The sequence below is a fragment of the Chrysemys picta genome, chromosome 2, assembly GCF_011386835.1.
Source record: "Chrysemys picta bellii isolate R12L10 chromosome 2, ASM1138683v2, whole genome shotgun sequence".
NCBI classification, from domain to species: domain Eukaryota; kingdom Metazoa; phylum Chordata; order Testudines; family Emydidae; genus Chrysemys; species Chrysemys picta.
Window position 1 is genome coordinate 177,673,294 of NC_088792.1, and position 15,156 is coordinate 177,688,449.

Genomic DNA, 15,156 nt, shown 5'->3' on the forward strand with positions numbered 1-15,156 from the left:
TAACATGTATTTGGGCATAAGCTTGAGTGGGTAAAAAAACCCCTTCTTCAGATGCATTTTTACCCATGAAAGCTGTTAGTCTTTAAGGTGCCACCGGACTCCTTGTTGTTTTTGTGGATACAGACTAACATGGCTACCCCTCTGATAATTGATTACAATGTGTGGATATCACCTAACTTCTAAAATTTTGTTCAGTAGCTATCATTAAATGCTACTCTCAATTGTTCCACAAAACTGGAAAATAAAGAGTTCTCTGTTGTTGTGGCTGCGTTTTCACCCCTAATAAAATCTAGGACGCAGTTTCAATTCCAAACTGCTGCAAGTAGCAGCTCGTTCCACGTTCAGGTGAAACAATAGCCACCCAAGTGGAGACTGAGTGGAGAAAATATTGGGCTTTATTTTTGTTTTGTTTATACTCACGTTTTTTAAAAGCAATTTTCATGATTTCAAGGACACGCATGTTTTAATAGTTCAGTACATTCAAGGCATCATCATGTTTGGGTTATGGCTGTTTGACCATATGAGCTGTTGGTTTCATTTGCATGGCTGTAAACATGTTCTGACCACGTAAAAGCAGAAGATGGCATGCATATTTATGACAGATATTTTAGTTTTTCAGAATCTCTTGGCCTAAGTGACTTTTCACAGGCCATTTATTATATGTTTTTTTAACGTAACTATTTAAAAAACAATAAATAAAGACTGTAAACCACTATCTTGTACTCCTGAGAAGTGATCTTTATTATGAAGTCAGTGCTTTCCAATTCACAGTACACTAATGAACCAGGCCTGTTTTGAAAGTCTGTCTGTCCTTTAGTAACATAACCAGTAATTAAATAGCGTATTAAAAACTGCCTTTAAATAATACAAGGAAGATTAGTTTTGAAGGACTGACAAACCAGTTAAGAAAAACACAACATGGGATTGAAGTCCTCTGTAGTACATTACTAATCAGAAATTCCTACATCACACTATAGATACTATTAACTTTTCCAGTAGTACATGGTGACATTTTATTTAGCTACTATTTAGGGTGAAGTTTTCATAGCAAAATAGTTGACTTTTTATGGCTAGTCTGGCTCTGATTAAATTGAGCACCTCTAAATTACATAAGCCACTGGATTATGGCAAATTAGGTCTACAACAAGAACTAAATTTTTTTATACACTAATAAAATCTATACAAAATACTTTTGACAATACTTGGATCAATCTGTAACAGTTTTTATACCTTTAAAAGTACAGAGTACATACACATTTTGGACTTTAAAATGGCAGATTTAATGTAGCTATTAAGTCTACAATTTCTACTTTTAAATGCAGGTTTTAACAGCACACATCCCAGGATAACATTTTAAAAAACCCCAACAGCTTCTTGGAAGATATAAAGTCCTTGACTTAGCATATTAAAATATAACCTATTAGAAGAACTGTGTTGATGGACAAGTTTATAGATCTTTGACTATTGCATAACCCCTATTGGCATCAGAGGAGTTTGTATACTTATTAGAAACCAGGAGTTGGATCCTTACTTCAATAAGAAAAACAATCTTAAAAATTTTCTTCCACTAACAGTCTCATTTCCTGTCTTATGTAGTTTGGTGAATTTTTGTAAGTAGTGGGGAATTCTATAGTTCAATTTTATGGTCACCAAGAAAAGACAATACAGTTCAATGGGCGTTAACTAACCAGTTAGCTAGTGTTTTGGTGAATTAGCCAGTCAATAAGCCAAATACACTGCATAACTGATCCTTTGTAACCTCATTAAGACTTCAACTGGGCAACATGGGGGAGGAGGAGGAAGCTACAGAACTGTGGCCTAATATACACATAGCTTAATTTATAAAATCCTTTTTTTTTTTTTTTTTTTTAAAGTCTTAGGGTACCTTGTCCCCATGACTGTGGCATTCACTACTTGGTAAGTTGTGTTCCCAAACTCCTATCACTACACCACTTTGGGCTAAATAGTGCAACCCTTTCTCTTGTTGGTGAGTACTTACACACAAATAGTTCCATGACCTGCTTGTAGGAGTAAGTGCTCACTAATGTATACAATTGTGCAGAGACTATCCCTAAGGAAACACAAAACACATCTAGCTCAGTTCTGGGACCTTTGTTTAGCTAGCAACACAGCATATCTTTCTCCTCAGAATACTATTTGTGCTTTCACTGTTCAACTTCAGAGAAAGGAACTTGCACAAGGAAGCAGCATCCGTTCAGAAGCCGGTTGTTACTTCACAAATCACCAGTGCAGGATTACTCCTATAGGACAAATTTGAAGTCAAGCAATTTTAAGAGTACACTGGGCAGCAGTTGGGTCTACAGAAAGTTTTCTAATAAAATTTACAATTTGTCTATTAGTAGTTCAAATACTCAATTTTGGCAAGATGCTTTATACACTACTTCATAAAATCCTCCCTTTTAGCCAGTGTTTTGAATATTGCTATGTAAAATGTATTTTATTTCTTCTGCAGGTAATAAAATACAAGATCTCCAAGAATCAACAGTCATTCTACTGTTGCATAGTCTTTAGAGAAATTAAGGGAAATATGCATTTTTAGATTGTCATCCTACACTGCAAATGTAACTTGCATGAAAAGTGCACCATGAGACAGGGCTTCTATCGATGTCCTCCATATTTGGCCACCCAGTCTGTTCTTCCATGTACTGGTTGAATTGGAGGTGGGCGGGTCAGGATATTAATGTTTTTTTGCAGCTGGATTGTAAGTAGGGCCTGGTAATTGAGCACGAGCAGCTTTGGTTTTCCAAGAATAATCTGACAACAAAACAAAAGGTCAGAAGCAATGGGGATGAGAAGTTCCATATTTCAACTATTTCTGACTCATGGAATTAAAAGGTGCTAATAGTCCTGTGACCGTCTCAGTAGAAGGTTGTTCAGTGTGACTGATCTTGAAATACTAACTGGTTACTGCACTTGCACAATAAAAGAGATCTATTAAACTAGGCAGGGCAGTGATGGCTATATAAGGTTTCTATCAAGTCTAAAGCAAGTTTCCCAAAGTGTCTTACCTTACATGGATACAGGAGAGGCAAATAGATTATGATGTGTCTTACTGGCAACTTTCAGCTGACAAGTACTTTTTTTTTGCGCGTGCGCAATGGTCTCTGTTAAAATGTGTTGAGATTGAAATTTAGTCCAAAATTGGATTTTACAGCGTGTGTGTGTGTATTATATATATATATATTACACACACACAAACACACACACACACACACCTACCTGCACTGTGGATACTTTTGTCACTGAAAATGGGTGTTTACTCATCTGATAATTGAGGTCTCTTAAGTTGTTTGAAAATGTTAATTTTTTTTTATTGAGTGTTGGTCAGATTTGTCAAGAATCAAAATGGCCTCTGCTGGAACAACCACCTCTCCTGAAGGCCCTCTCACTTTGTACTTCTGTGACTCTACTTCCTTGGTTCTCCTCCTCCTCCTTAGCTGACAGCTCCTACAGTATTACTGTTGCTGGATTCTCTCTCTCTCCTCCTTTCCCATCCCCCTGTTGATGTTCTCAAGCTTTGTCATTGATCTTCCTATTTTTTTCACTCTCTACGTTTGCATCTGGGTGACCTCATTCACTCCTATGATCTCTCATATCACCTCTTTCAAATCTACCTCTGCATCCCTATTCTTAGTCCAGACTTCCCTCTCCATGTTTTTCTGATACATCCTTTGGGATGTTTTGTCACTTCTCAAGCTTAACATGCTTAAAACAGAACTAAACTTCACTGCTAATCCAATTCCCTTCCCTTTTTTCCAGTGATCATTGTCAACTCTTTGCTCCAGATCACTCAGGCTCACAACTTTGAGGATATTTGTGAGTCTTCCCTTTCTTTCTTTTTCTTTCTTCCCAGCCGTATCTCATCACTCCTTCCTCTGACATTCCTCAGATATGCCCTATCCCTTTTACTCCTACCACTAAAAAATTGTTCCATGGCTTGGTGCTTTCTCATCTGGACTACTGTAACCTACTCTCTGGCCTTCCTAATTCTCTTCATTCTATTTATCCAATATGAGGCAGACAAAATAATCTATTTTCCCTGTTGCTACAGCCAAATCACTCTTCTCCCATTTGAATCACTTCACTTGCTCCCTGTTTTTTTCAACATCAAGTTTCAACTGCCCTACACAGTTGAGGATTCATGCATTTAGAAGAGGCCACCCCAAGGAAGTGAAACTGGGGGACCTATCTTCCCCTAGCAAACAAGTACTATTTCCATTGTGAATTCTATTGGAGATAATGTTGTTCCTTTTTAGCATTAACTACTGCTCTATGCCTTCTACGCCTCCCCAGAGAGGAGATTAGTGGCAACATGGCTTCAAATTGAATTCTGATGGCAGTGGGGAAGGTGGCCAAGTAGTCATGCATGAGGGCTGGCCCTTTGCATGTATGACTTATAGTCCGGGAGCCAAATGCAAGGTTTTGGCAGTACTTTGTTTTAGCGTCCATACATTTGTTTGTGGATTCTGATTTTCAAAACCCTAAATTCAAAGACCTCGTCACTGTTGATCATTTTGAAATATGGGCACTTATTACCACCGACCACCCTAATCCACAAAACCAAGTTACAATGAAACTACTTTCATTGAATTTCAAAAATTTTTTTTATTAAAGCTTCACACTAATATTTTATTATGGAACATGATTACCTAGGAGGTACATGTTATTTCTGTCTTAGTGTCTATATTAGCAGTATAACTGCTATTATGCCCCCTCCACCACTGAAGCAAGACACAAGACATTTCTCCTGGCACAACCACAGCATGCAGAAAACCACCAAACAGATGAAGAAGACTGACATGGCAGAGCCAATCAAATACGATTTACACATGGAGCATTACAGTGGTCTAAAGAAAGCCAGACATGCCCATGGAGGCAGCATGAAAATTAGTGTCACCCTTAAAGGGGCTTAATCATATAATTAGCACAGTGGTTTCTCAAGATATACTTGCTCCTGAAGGTTGCCCAAAGTTCAATGGATATAATACATGGCTTTGCTGAGAGCACGGATGTGCTCTCATGCCAAAAACCAAAGCTGTATACATGCTTCTTATTGACATGACAGCACCTGAGCCAGACACAATGTCGACAGCCTTTTTGGCTGGTTAATCTTAGCTAAGCTAATTTTTTCTTTACCTTTTTAATGTGTCTTATGGTAAAAAGATATGATAGGCAGAATAAATGAAGACATGAAAACAGATGAGAACACAATTATTTTAGAAAATAAAAGGAAGCAACAAGAACAGAAGCCTAAGTTATAGGGAGAAGAAAGTAGTATTCTAACCAGAGAAGTTAGGGAGAGAAAAAAATTGTTAGGGCATCTAGTTCATGATTATCTATCTGCCAGCACAGTACTGTCCCCTACAGTATGTATTACAATTTTGTTCAGCCTAGTTTTAAATGTCCCAAGCAATGGGCTTCCTCTACTTCTCCAAAGAGATATTTCCATAGCCTAATTAATTTGCCAAAGGTTTTTTTTTTCGTTTGTTTTTTTGAGCAATGTTGGTCCTAAGATATGAGAGAGACAAGGTGGGTCTGACAGCATCTTTTATCGAACCATTTTCTGTTGGTGAAAGAAACAAGCTTTCCAGTTCCACAGACCTATTCTTCAAGTCTACACTTCTATTTTTTCTTGAGATTTAAAATAAACCTTCCATTTCTTAATATCTTATAACTTTTATGTCCCCTTGAATCACTCTAAATGATCCCTTTCCATTCTTGGCATTCACAACTTTCAAAAATTTGCAGCCATACGTTCTCCTGTGAGTAGCTCCCTTTTCCAACCTGTTACAGACCAACATCCACAAATTGGTGAATCAAAACTCATCCCTTCTTCATGTTTGACTTTATTAAACAAGAAATCAACAATAAGATAATGAAGTACAGCTCAAATCTGTTCCCTAGGCTTTGCTGCTCCTAGGGTTCCTACCTCAGGGCTGAGCAGCCCACACCCTAGGTCTTTTCTCTCTCTATGGCTATGTCTACACTACACCACTCCTTTCAGTACGTAGAATATATACACTACATGTTCCCCAGCACAGGTATAAATAACAATGTAGACGATGAGGCATGGCTTAGGTGAATAAAGACATGCCATAACCCTGTGGGTATGTACCCTACATGGATCTCTAGAAGTCCAAGCACAGCTTACCCCATCTACACTGCTATTTTCAGTGACAGCATTCCACTGCCTCCCTCCTGAGAGAGCCTTTCATCGATTCGTATAGCTACATGCTGCAGTGTGAACAAAGCCGGCTTTACACTGCGGCATGTTGCTACATGTATCCTACATGACACCACCAGTGGTGGGTAGCGCAGCTGTACCTTAAGAGTCATTCCCATGTCTCTCATAGCTGGATGGAGTAATCAGCCACCTGCAATAGTGAGTCAGCAAAGCATACTTCATATTTTTAGTGGGAGCATAACAAGCCAACAGATGAGGTTTTCAGACACCTATTGTCAGCCTGTTACAGTCCCTTTAACTGTAATGATGATTCCCATTGAGTTCCTTTAGGGCCTGATCCAATTCCCACTGAACTCAATGGAGGTCTTTCTGTTGATTTCAATGGAACTTGGAGAAGGCCTTAAATCATCTCTCACCAGTCAGTTCCTCCTGTTTCTGATCATTTTTATTGGTCTTCTCTGAACTCCCTTCAGTTTAATATCTTTCTAGTGCCCAGAATGTGATGTCTATTACAGATGAGATGAGGTAACAGTTATTTGCAGTGAAATTTTGTATTGGTCTTAAACTGCTAAATACATAAATACTGCATGATAAAATTTAACAGTTCCTTTCACATACTCTTTAATACAATGCAGAACTACATCACCTGTAGTTATTATCAGTATACTACAGAAAATAGAAGTCAGACAAAATAGCCTAGCTACTTTGAAATGTTCTATTAACACAGCAGCATTATTCTTGTAATATTTCACTCATCCAAGAATATATTCTCATCTCAAAGCCTAAGGATTTACATGACCAACTCCCACACAATGAGATGGAAATACAACAAAACTCATCTTAAATGCCCATGCAAGGAGACCAGTCAAAACAGGCTGTTTAGCAGAGGGTCCTTTATTTTTCATATTTTTTTTTAAATAATGCTGAAACCTTTGGGGCTACTTTAAGATGGAAGCTTAAAAATTGGAATTTATTACTGATACCATATACCTGATTTTTGTTAGTGGAAGGCCCGTGCCATTTTGAAATTGTAACCAGTCAGATCCTCAGTAAATGTCAATCAGCATAGCTTCATTGTGTTATGTCAATTTACACCAATTGATTTACACCATTACAGATCCAGTCCAACATATCAAGTGCATCAAGAAAAAAGAACAACTCTTAAAAGCCCTCCTTGGAAATTATGGGAATTGAACATCCTTCCCTGTGCTTATGGTGCAGTACAAGATAGGGTTATGGAGATGCTTCTTACCTGATGCCGATTCACCAAGAGGAGCTAGTTGTATCCTTTGTCCAGCTGATCCAACTTCTTTTTTATGAAAGGAAGGGATATATCCTCCAGATGGGTTGTAAGCAGCACCTACAAAGCCAAGATTTTCATAGAATCATAGAACTGGAAGGGACCTTGAGAGGTCATCTAGTCCAGCCCCCTACACTCGTGGGAGGACTAATTATCTGGACCATTCCTGACAGGTGTTTGTCTAACCTGCTCTTAAAAGTCTCCGATGATGGAGATTCCACAACCTCCCTAGGCAGTTTATTCCAATGCTTAACCACCCTGACAGTTAGGAAGTTTTTTCCTAATGTCCAACCTAAACCTTCCTTGCTGCAATTTAAGCCCATTGCTTCTTGTCTTATCCTCAGAGGTTAAGAAAAACAATCTTTCTTCCTCCTCCTTGTAACAACCTTTTACATACTTGAAAACTGTTATCATGTCCCCTCTCAGTCTTCTCTTTTCCAGACTAAACAAACCCAATTTTTTCAATCTTCCCTCACAGGGCATGTTTTCTAGACCTTTAGTCATTTTTGTTGCTCTTCTCTGGACTCTCTCCAATTTGTCTACATCCTTCCTGAAATGTGGTGCCCAGAACTGGACATAATACTCCAGTTGAGGCCTAATCAGAGCAGAATTACTTCTCGTGTCTTGCTTATAACACTCCTGTTACATCCCAGAATGATGCTTGCTTTTTTTGCAACAGCGTTACACTGTTGACTCATATTTAGCTTGTGGTGCACTATGACTCCCAGTACTCCTTCCTAGGCAGTCATTTCCCATTTTGTATGTGTGCAACTGATTGTTCCTTCCTATATGGAGTACTTTGCATTTGTCCTTATTGAATTTCATCTTATTTACTTCAGACCATTTCTCCAGTTTACCCAGATCATTTTGAATTTTAATCCTGTCCTGCAAAGCACTTGTAACCCCTCCCAGCTTGGTATCTTCCACAAACGTTATAAGTGTACTCTCTATGCCATTATCGTAATCATTGATGAAGATATTGAACAGAACTGATCGCTGTGGGACCCGACTCGTTATGCCCTTCCAGCATGATTGTGAACCACTGATAACTACGCTCTGGGAATGGTTTTCCAAACAGTTTTGCACCCACCTTATAGTAGCTCCATCTAGGTTGCATTTTCCTAGTTTATTTATGAAAAGATCATGGGAGACAGTATCAAAAGCTTTAATAAAGTCAAGATATACCACGTCTACCACTTCCCCCCATCCACAAGGCTTGTTACCCTGTCAAAGAAAGCTATCAGATTGGTTTGAAACTATTTGTTTTTGACAAATCCATGCTGTTACTTATCACTTTATTTTCTTCTAGATGTTTGCAAATTGATTGCTTAATTATTTGCTCCATTATCTTTCTGGGTACAGAAGTTAAGATGACTGGTCTGTAATTCCCTGGGTTGTCCTTTATAGATGGGCATTATATCTGCCCTTTTCCAGTCTTCTGGAATCTCTCCCATCTTCCATGACTTCAAGGATAATTGTTAATGGCTCAGATATCTCCTCAGTCAGCTCCTTGAGTATTCTAGGATGCATTTCATCAGGCCCTGGTGACTTGAAGATATCTAATTTGTCTAAGTAATTTTTAACTTGTTCTTTCCCTATTTTAGCCTCTTCTGATCCTACCTCATTTTCACTGGCATTCACTATGTTAGAGGTCCAATCACCACCAACCTTCTCGGTGAAAACCGAAACAAAGTAGTCATTAAGCACCTTTGCTATTTCCACATTTTCTGTTATTTTCCCCCCCTCATTGAGTAGCGGGCCAACCCTAACCCTTGGTCTTCCTCTTCTAATGTATTTGTAGAATGTTTTATTGTTACCATTTATGTCTCCAGCTAGTTTGATCTTATTTTGTGCCTTGGCCTTTCTAATTTTGTCCCTACATACTTGTGTTATTAGTTTATATTCATCCTTTGTAATTTGACCTAGTTTCCACTTTTTTTTGGACTCTTTTTTGATTTTTAGATCATTGAAGATCTCCTGGTTAAGCCAGGGTAGTCTCTTGCCATACTTTCTATCTTTCCTACGGAGTGGGATACTTTCCTCTTGTGTCCTTAATAATGTCTCTTTGAAAAACTGCCAACTGTCTTCTATTGTTTTTCCCCTTAGACTTGCTTCCCATGGGCTCTTACCTACCAGCTGCCTCAGTATGCTAAAGTCTGCCTTCTTGAAATCCATTGTCCTTATTTTGCTGTTCTCCCTCCTACCATTCTTTAGAATCATGAACTCTATCATTTCACGATCACTTTCACCAGAGCTGCTTTCCACTTTCAAATTCTCAACCAGCTCCTCCCTATTTGTCAAAATCAAATCTAGAACAGCCTCGCCCCTGGTAGCTGTCTCCACCTTCTGAAATAGAAAACTGTCTCCAATACATTCCAAGAACTTGTTGGATAATCTGTGCCCAGCTGTGTTATTTTCCCAACAGATGTCTGGGTAGTTGAAGTCCTCCATCACCATCAAGTCCTGTGCTTTGGATGATTGTTAACGGTTTAAAAAAAGCCTCATCCACCTCTTCTTCCTGGTTAGGTGGTCTGTACATTGATGTACAAAGTTTTAAACTTTTGAGCTAGATTCAGGCAGCCAACAGATCTTTACTTGCTCTTTATGGTCACTAAAACTTATTCATGGTACAACAACCCTGAAAAGTATCAATTTTATATAAGAAACTGATGTCTGTTTAGAAAATGTATATGTGCATCTTTACTTAGAGTCCACCTAGGATGCAAAGGTCTGATCTACATTACAAATTTAGATTGACCGAAGTCTACTTGTTTCAATCTAGTTCTGCATATATCTGCACCTAAATCTCTCCCCGACTGATCTAACCACCGCATTACAGTGACACAATAACACCACCTCACTGTAAGATGCAAAAGCGTAGTCCACCTTCCATTGACACACTGCGAGAGTAGACATTAAATCACATGTGTGACCCTAACAGTTCTCCCGCAGCTGTCCCACAATGCCCCTGTGCCAGTGGTCACATTGGTCACAGTTTGGAACTCCACTACCCAAGAGACAGAGACCGGAACCCACCCTCTCTCTTTAAAATCTTCAGCATGTTTTTGAAATACCTTTTCCTGATTGCCCATCTTGATGAGCACACCTACAAGCCCACTTCTGTGAGCATGCAATCATACCCCCACACACAGAGCTACTAGACCCATTCCTGCCTGAAGCAGGAAAGAAGTCCTGGATCTCCTTGGCCTGGGAGGAAAAGAGACTCTGCGCAAGGACAGCAAAAGAGCAGCCAGAGAAACAGACATCTATGAGCAGATTGCACAGGCTAGTCTCAGCTCTATTGTGCCCTCTCCACACCTCCATGTACAGGAGTCAGCAAAAGTGGTACTCTTTCTGCTAACCTCCTCAGATCTCCATTCAGGGCAGAGCTGAGAGCAGCTGAAATGATACATAGCTTCCCTATCTCCCCCAACCCATCCCACACCAAAACGCAGATCAATAAAGAATGACAAAGTCCAGATGAAAGATAAACCTTTAATAAAATATGTCCCTGTGTCATTACCCAGGGTACAATCTGGACTGTTGGATAGCACGTCCCCTCAGTTCTCCAGCCTGGGGTGCATTTTACACTGCTTCACTATGAGAGCAACCACTCCTGGCCTGCTCACACACAGCCTCCAGCATGTAAGTTACCCCCAGCTATACAGCAAGAGTGCGCCAGCCAGCCAGCCTGCCATTCTTTAATTATACTGTAGAGCAGCAGTCCGCAAACTTTTGAGGTCATGCCACCCCTTATCCCTGTCCACACACTCCTGCCCCTTGGGGCTGGGAGTGGGGCGGCAGCTCAGGGGGTGGAGGGGAAAAACGCAGACAAGGATAAGGGCACTGAGGCTGGGGCGGCAGCTGGGATCGGGTCTGGGGCTGGGAGCAGGGCTGCAGCCAGGGACAGGAACGGAGCCATAGTTGGGCTGTGGTGGGGGCTGGCAACTGGGCCCACAGCCAGGTGCAACTCCGCTCCCGGCCTTGTCCATAGCCTCAGCTACGGGTCAGGAATGGAGCCGTGGCCAGTGGCCGAAGCTGGGGTGGGCTGGGAGTAGAGCCGCACGAAGGCTGGAGATGGGGCTGGGGATATGGCTGGAGGCAGGACCAGAGCAGAGCTGGGGGCGGGAAGGAGCTGGGTGGCACTCCCTCCCTGCCCCCCCCCGGGGGGGGGGTTGACCCAGGCCCCACTGTGCCCCCCTGGACATTCCTTCACACATCCCTGGGGGGGGCCCACAGTTTGGGGACCTCTGCTGTAGATCAACACCAACAAATTCCCAGTCCCAGACTTCCCCCAGATATCTGCGTCTTATACTGCCCAGTACCCTCCTGGAAAATACAAGCTCATGTAAAGTCAGTCATTTCATTAATAGACTCTGTCATGGCATCAGCAAGTATAAGGATGTGACCTCTGCCCCTCACAATGCATGCATGGTTCCTCATTCAGGGCATAGCCATGGAGCCATCTGAAGCAAGTAATGGGATAATCCAAAAATATGAACAGCTGATATTATATTCCTTAGGTATTATGCATCAGTTCTGCCAGGAAACAGTCCACAGGCTCTGTAATGCTTGCAGTGAATACGGTGTGAGGCATTCTGTTTCACATCTATATTCTCCACATCATTACACTAGTGTAATTTCACTGCAGTAAATGCAATTACATCAATGTAAAATCAGTGTAACCAAGTGGAGTTGCTCTGCACAGTTGCAGCTAGCATCTACCTAGCAAGCTGCAAAAGGTATAAAAGCACTTAGTGTAGATGCATGTGCTTCTGCCCTAGAAAACTTCATACCCATTTTCCAGCAATAGTGCAGATACACAGGTGGCTGAATAGAGCAAGTGCTAATGTAGCCAGGATTCGCTGCATCATGAAAATGTGCATGTGAAGCAGCCCTAGTGGAGACAAAAGTCCTAGAAATGCTAGCATTGTAAGCACTGTGTCATGGAAACTTGCTCTGAGCTTGACAACAACAGGACTCTCTTGTATACACTGGTGTTAGCAACTTTGGAACATTTTGGCCAAGTAATTTTAGTGTGCACACAGCCTTTTATATATCAGAATTTATCTGTCGTACAGAAAAATACTTATAAATTTCCCCCCATTATTTTCTCTTCTCCTTCTACTAGGAACTCTCTGTCTTAGTGGAAGAACATAGCAGATCAGTACTCTCCCACTATCAAATTGTTAAAAACACCAACCAACATTTTAAATGAATAATTTTAAATTCATAAGACAAACTCCAAAGCAGTGAGCTATGTAAGGGTGTGCCTTAGTACAGCAACAGTGCTGTGGTGCTTAAAGCACTTGGCTTAATGCAGAACACCAAAAGCCTATTACTGCAGAAGCTGTTGACGTTTATTATTATGGTGGTGGAATACGCTCTGGCTTCAGAACAGGGCTAGCACCAGGGCACCAAGACAGACAGACTTAAATATGATTTAATGAATTTAATAACTATATCGCCAATTTCTGTTTTCAGATTTCCGAGGCTGCACTAGTGTAATTGAGGACAGCCTACAGGTTAGTTTTCAAGTTGGCCTAAGTCCTAGGGAAATGACTGCCCTCCCCTCCCACTGTCACAGGACTGTCTCCAGTAAGGACTTGATCCTGAACCCACTGAAGTAAACAGTAGAGCTCCCATTAACTTTAATGGGGCAGGATCAATAACTAAGCATGTTTACTAGAGCTTGACAGATAGACAAAAGATGTGGCCCAGTATTTCAGTATGAAACGCTAAAAGGATTCTTTAAATATGTTCATATATTTTGAGTTCACCTGCTTGACACAAACAATTATGAGCGAAGTTCACAATGGGGAAATTCCTTCACTCTGCTCCATGTGCAAGTAAACAATCACAGACTGACTGACCCCAGCTGTGTCCTCAATCCCCCCTGCCATTATAAGAGAGTGTGTGGAGCACAGCTCAGTGGCAAGCAGATCCCCTTCATTCCCTCCTCTCACCGTATCCCTCTCTCCTGCACAGCAAAACCAAAATGATCCCTCTGCAACTGGGATCCCTCACTTTTACAGGGTGGAGGGCAGGGTTTGCCACAACATGGAATAATAGTGATTAAAACTGAAACAAAAGTGTAAGATCATTTGGAATATATTATACAAGAGCAACTGTTACAAGAAAAGCAAAATAAGAAAATGCATGACATAACTATGAAACCTGCAAAGAATCATCTATCCCAAGCTATAATTGCCATAAATTACCTTTTGGCTCCTCTAATTTTTCATTCAACCTTTCTTTGCATGACAGTTTTTCAATTGGTTTAATTATGTTTTCTTCTGCAGAGAAGGCAGATGAAAGAAAGAAAGAGGAAAAGGATGAAAAGACAGTCTTTCAGAAAATGTAGATGAAGAATTGATTAGGTGATTTATAAACAGAAATAGGGAAAAAACCTGAAATCAAAATGGGTGAGAATGAGTGTTTAAAGTACCTTTATAACTATAATGACTTCAGTCCTATGTTTGCAAAAAGTGTAAGATCCCTAAAGTAGGAAATACTGGTATTGAACTCACCACCAGGCTTCTATTCAAAGGAAGCAGAATATAATTTATCACCAACGTGTTCACAGTAAATATATTAAATCACTCAAGCATGGTAAGCTAGTCAAACTGCAGGCCTAACTGAACCTAACCCTAGAATTCTGCATAGAGAGAGTGCCTCATCATTTGGAACTAACCTGCTCTTAAATTGTTATGTTTTATAGTTACACTGAGGGAGAGGAAAAATACCATTCCAAAGTAACAAATTTAATTTGGTTATTTCATCAGTTAAGGGGAAATGACAAATCTAATAAATAAATTTAAAAAATGACTAAAAAAAAAAGTAGTTTCAGTTGCTATACCTTCCTTTGGGACCCCCTGACAATGTTTGTGTTTTACCAAACATATTTTCATGTGTCTTTCTTAAATGTGTTTTACCCTGGTGGTGTTGTGTAAAAGAGCTAGACAAGAAACTGATGGACTATAAAGGAGAAATGGTGAAAATAGCTTTAGAAAGTGCTATCAAATGCACCAAGTTAACAAACAGAAAATAAATAGTATTTCTTCTCTAAACTCTTTCATGTATAGTTATTGGAGGCAACATTTTCCAGACAGAAGTGGGATTTTTAGGTTGATTGTGTCCATTTCATATGTTTGCATTTCATTATACGTTTATATAATGCACTGATTTTTAGTTTATCTGGAACAGAATTATTCAGCTTTATTTCACATTCTTATAGCCTGGAGCTGTGATCTTGTCCGATTTTATAAGCTAAAATGGATTCAGGCAGGTCACTACTAGGCCTCGAGACCTTAAAGAAAAAGCCAGGTATTCGAGAAAGTAGGTCCACTGGTTCTTTAGATGGCACTCTCCTGTGAATCAATACTGAAGCATTACCACAGCATGGTATTAAGGGGAAGAGTACTGTTGATTGAAGGGGTCCTTCTTTCGATAAAAGGTTAAAGGGAAGTCTCTGAAAATGCCATGGCACTATTTAAAGGAGAAAGGATGGTTCAGTGGTTAGGTGCTAGCCTGAGACTGCAGACCTGAGTGTAGACTTGACCCTGCTCCCCTGAAGACTCACTACATGTCCTAAATGACTTGCCCAAGGTCAAGTTTTTCCAAAAGTAGTTAGGTGCTTAGAGATGCAGAG

At 40.2% G+C, this 15,156-nt stretch overlaps 1 protein-coding gene across 14 annotated transcripts in view; it reads right to left on the reverse strand.

Moving 5' to 3' along the window:
- Positions 1 to 717: 717 nt before the first annotated feature.
- Positions 718 to 15,156, reverse strand: part of MAK (male germ cell associated kinase) — a 49,028-nt gene continuing 34,589 nt past the window's right edge. For 6 of the 14 annotated variants that reach the window (XM_065584969.1, XM_024102844.3, XM_005305180.5 and 3 more), the window contains one exon: positions 13,604 to 14,993. In XM_065584969.1, coding sequence (XP_065441041.1) covers positions 14,737 to 14,993 — 257 coding nt within the window. In that variant the 3' untranslated portion in view covers positions 13,604 to 14,736. Of the gene's footprint in view, positions 2,776 to 7,457; positions 7,566 to 13,603; positions 14,994 to 15,156 lie in introns of those variants that run through there. The other 8 variants (XM_065584964.1, XM_065584965.1, XM_065584970.1 and 5 more) reach the window with 4 other exon arrangements.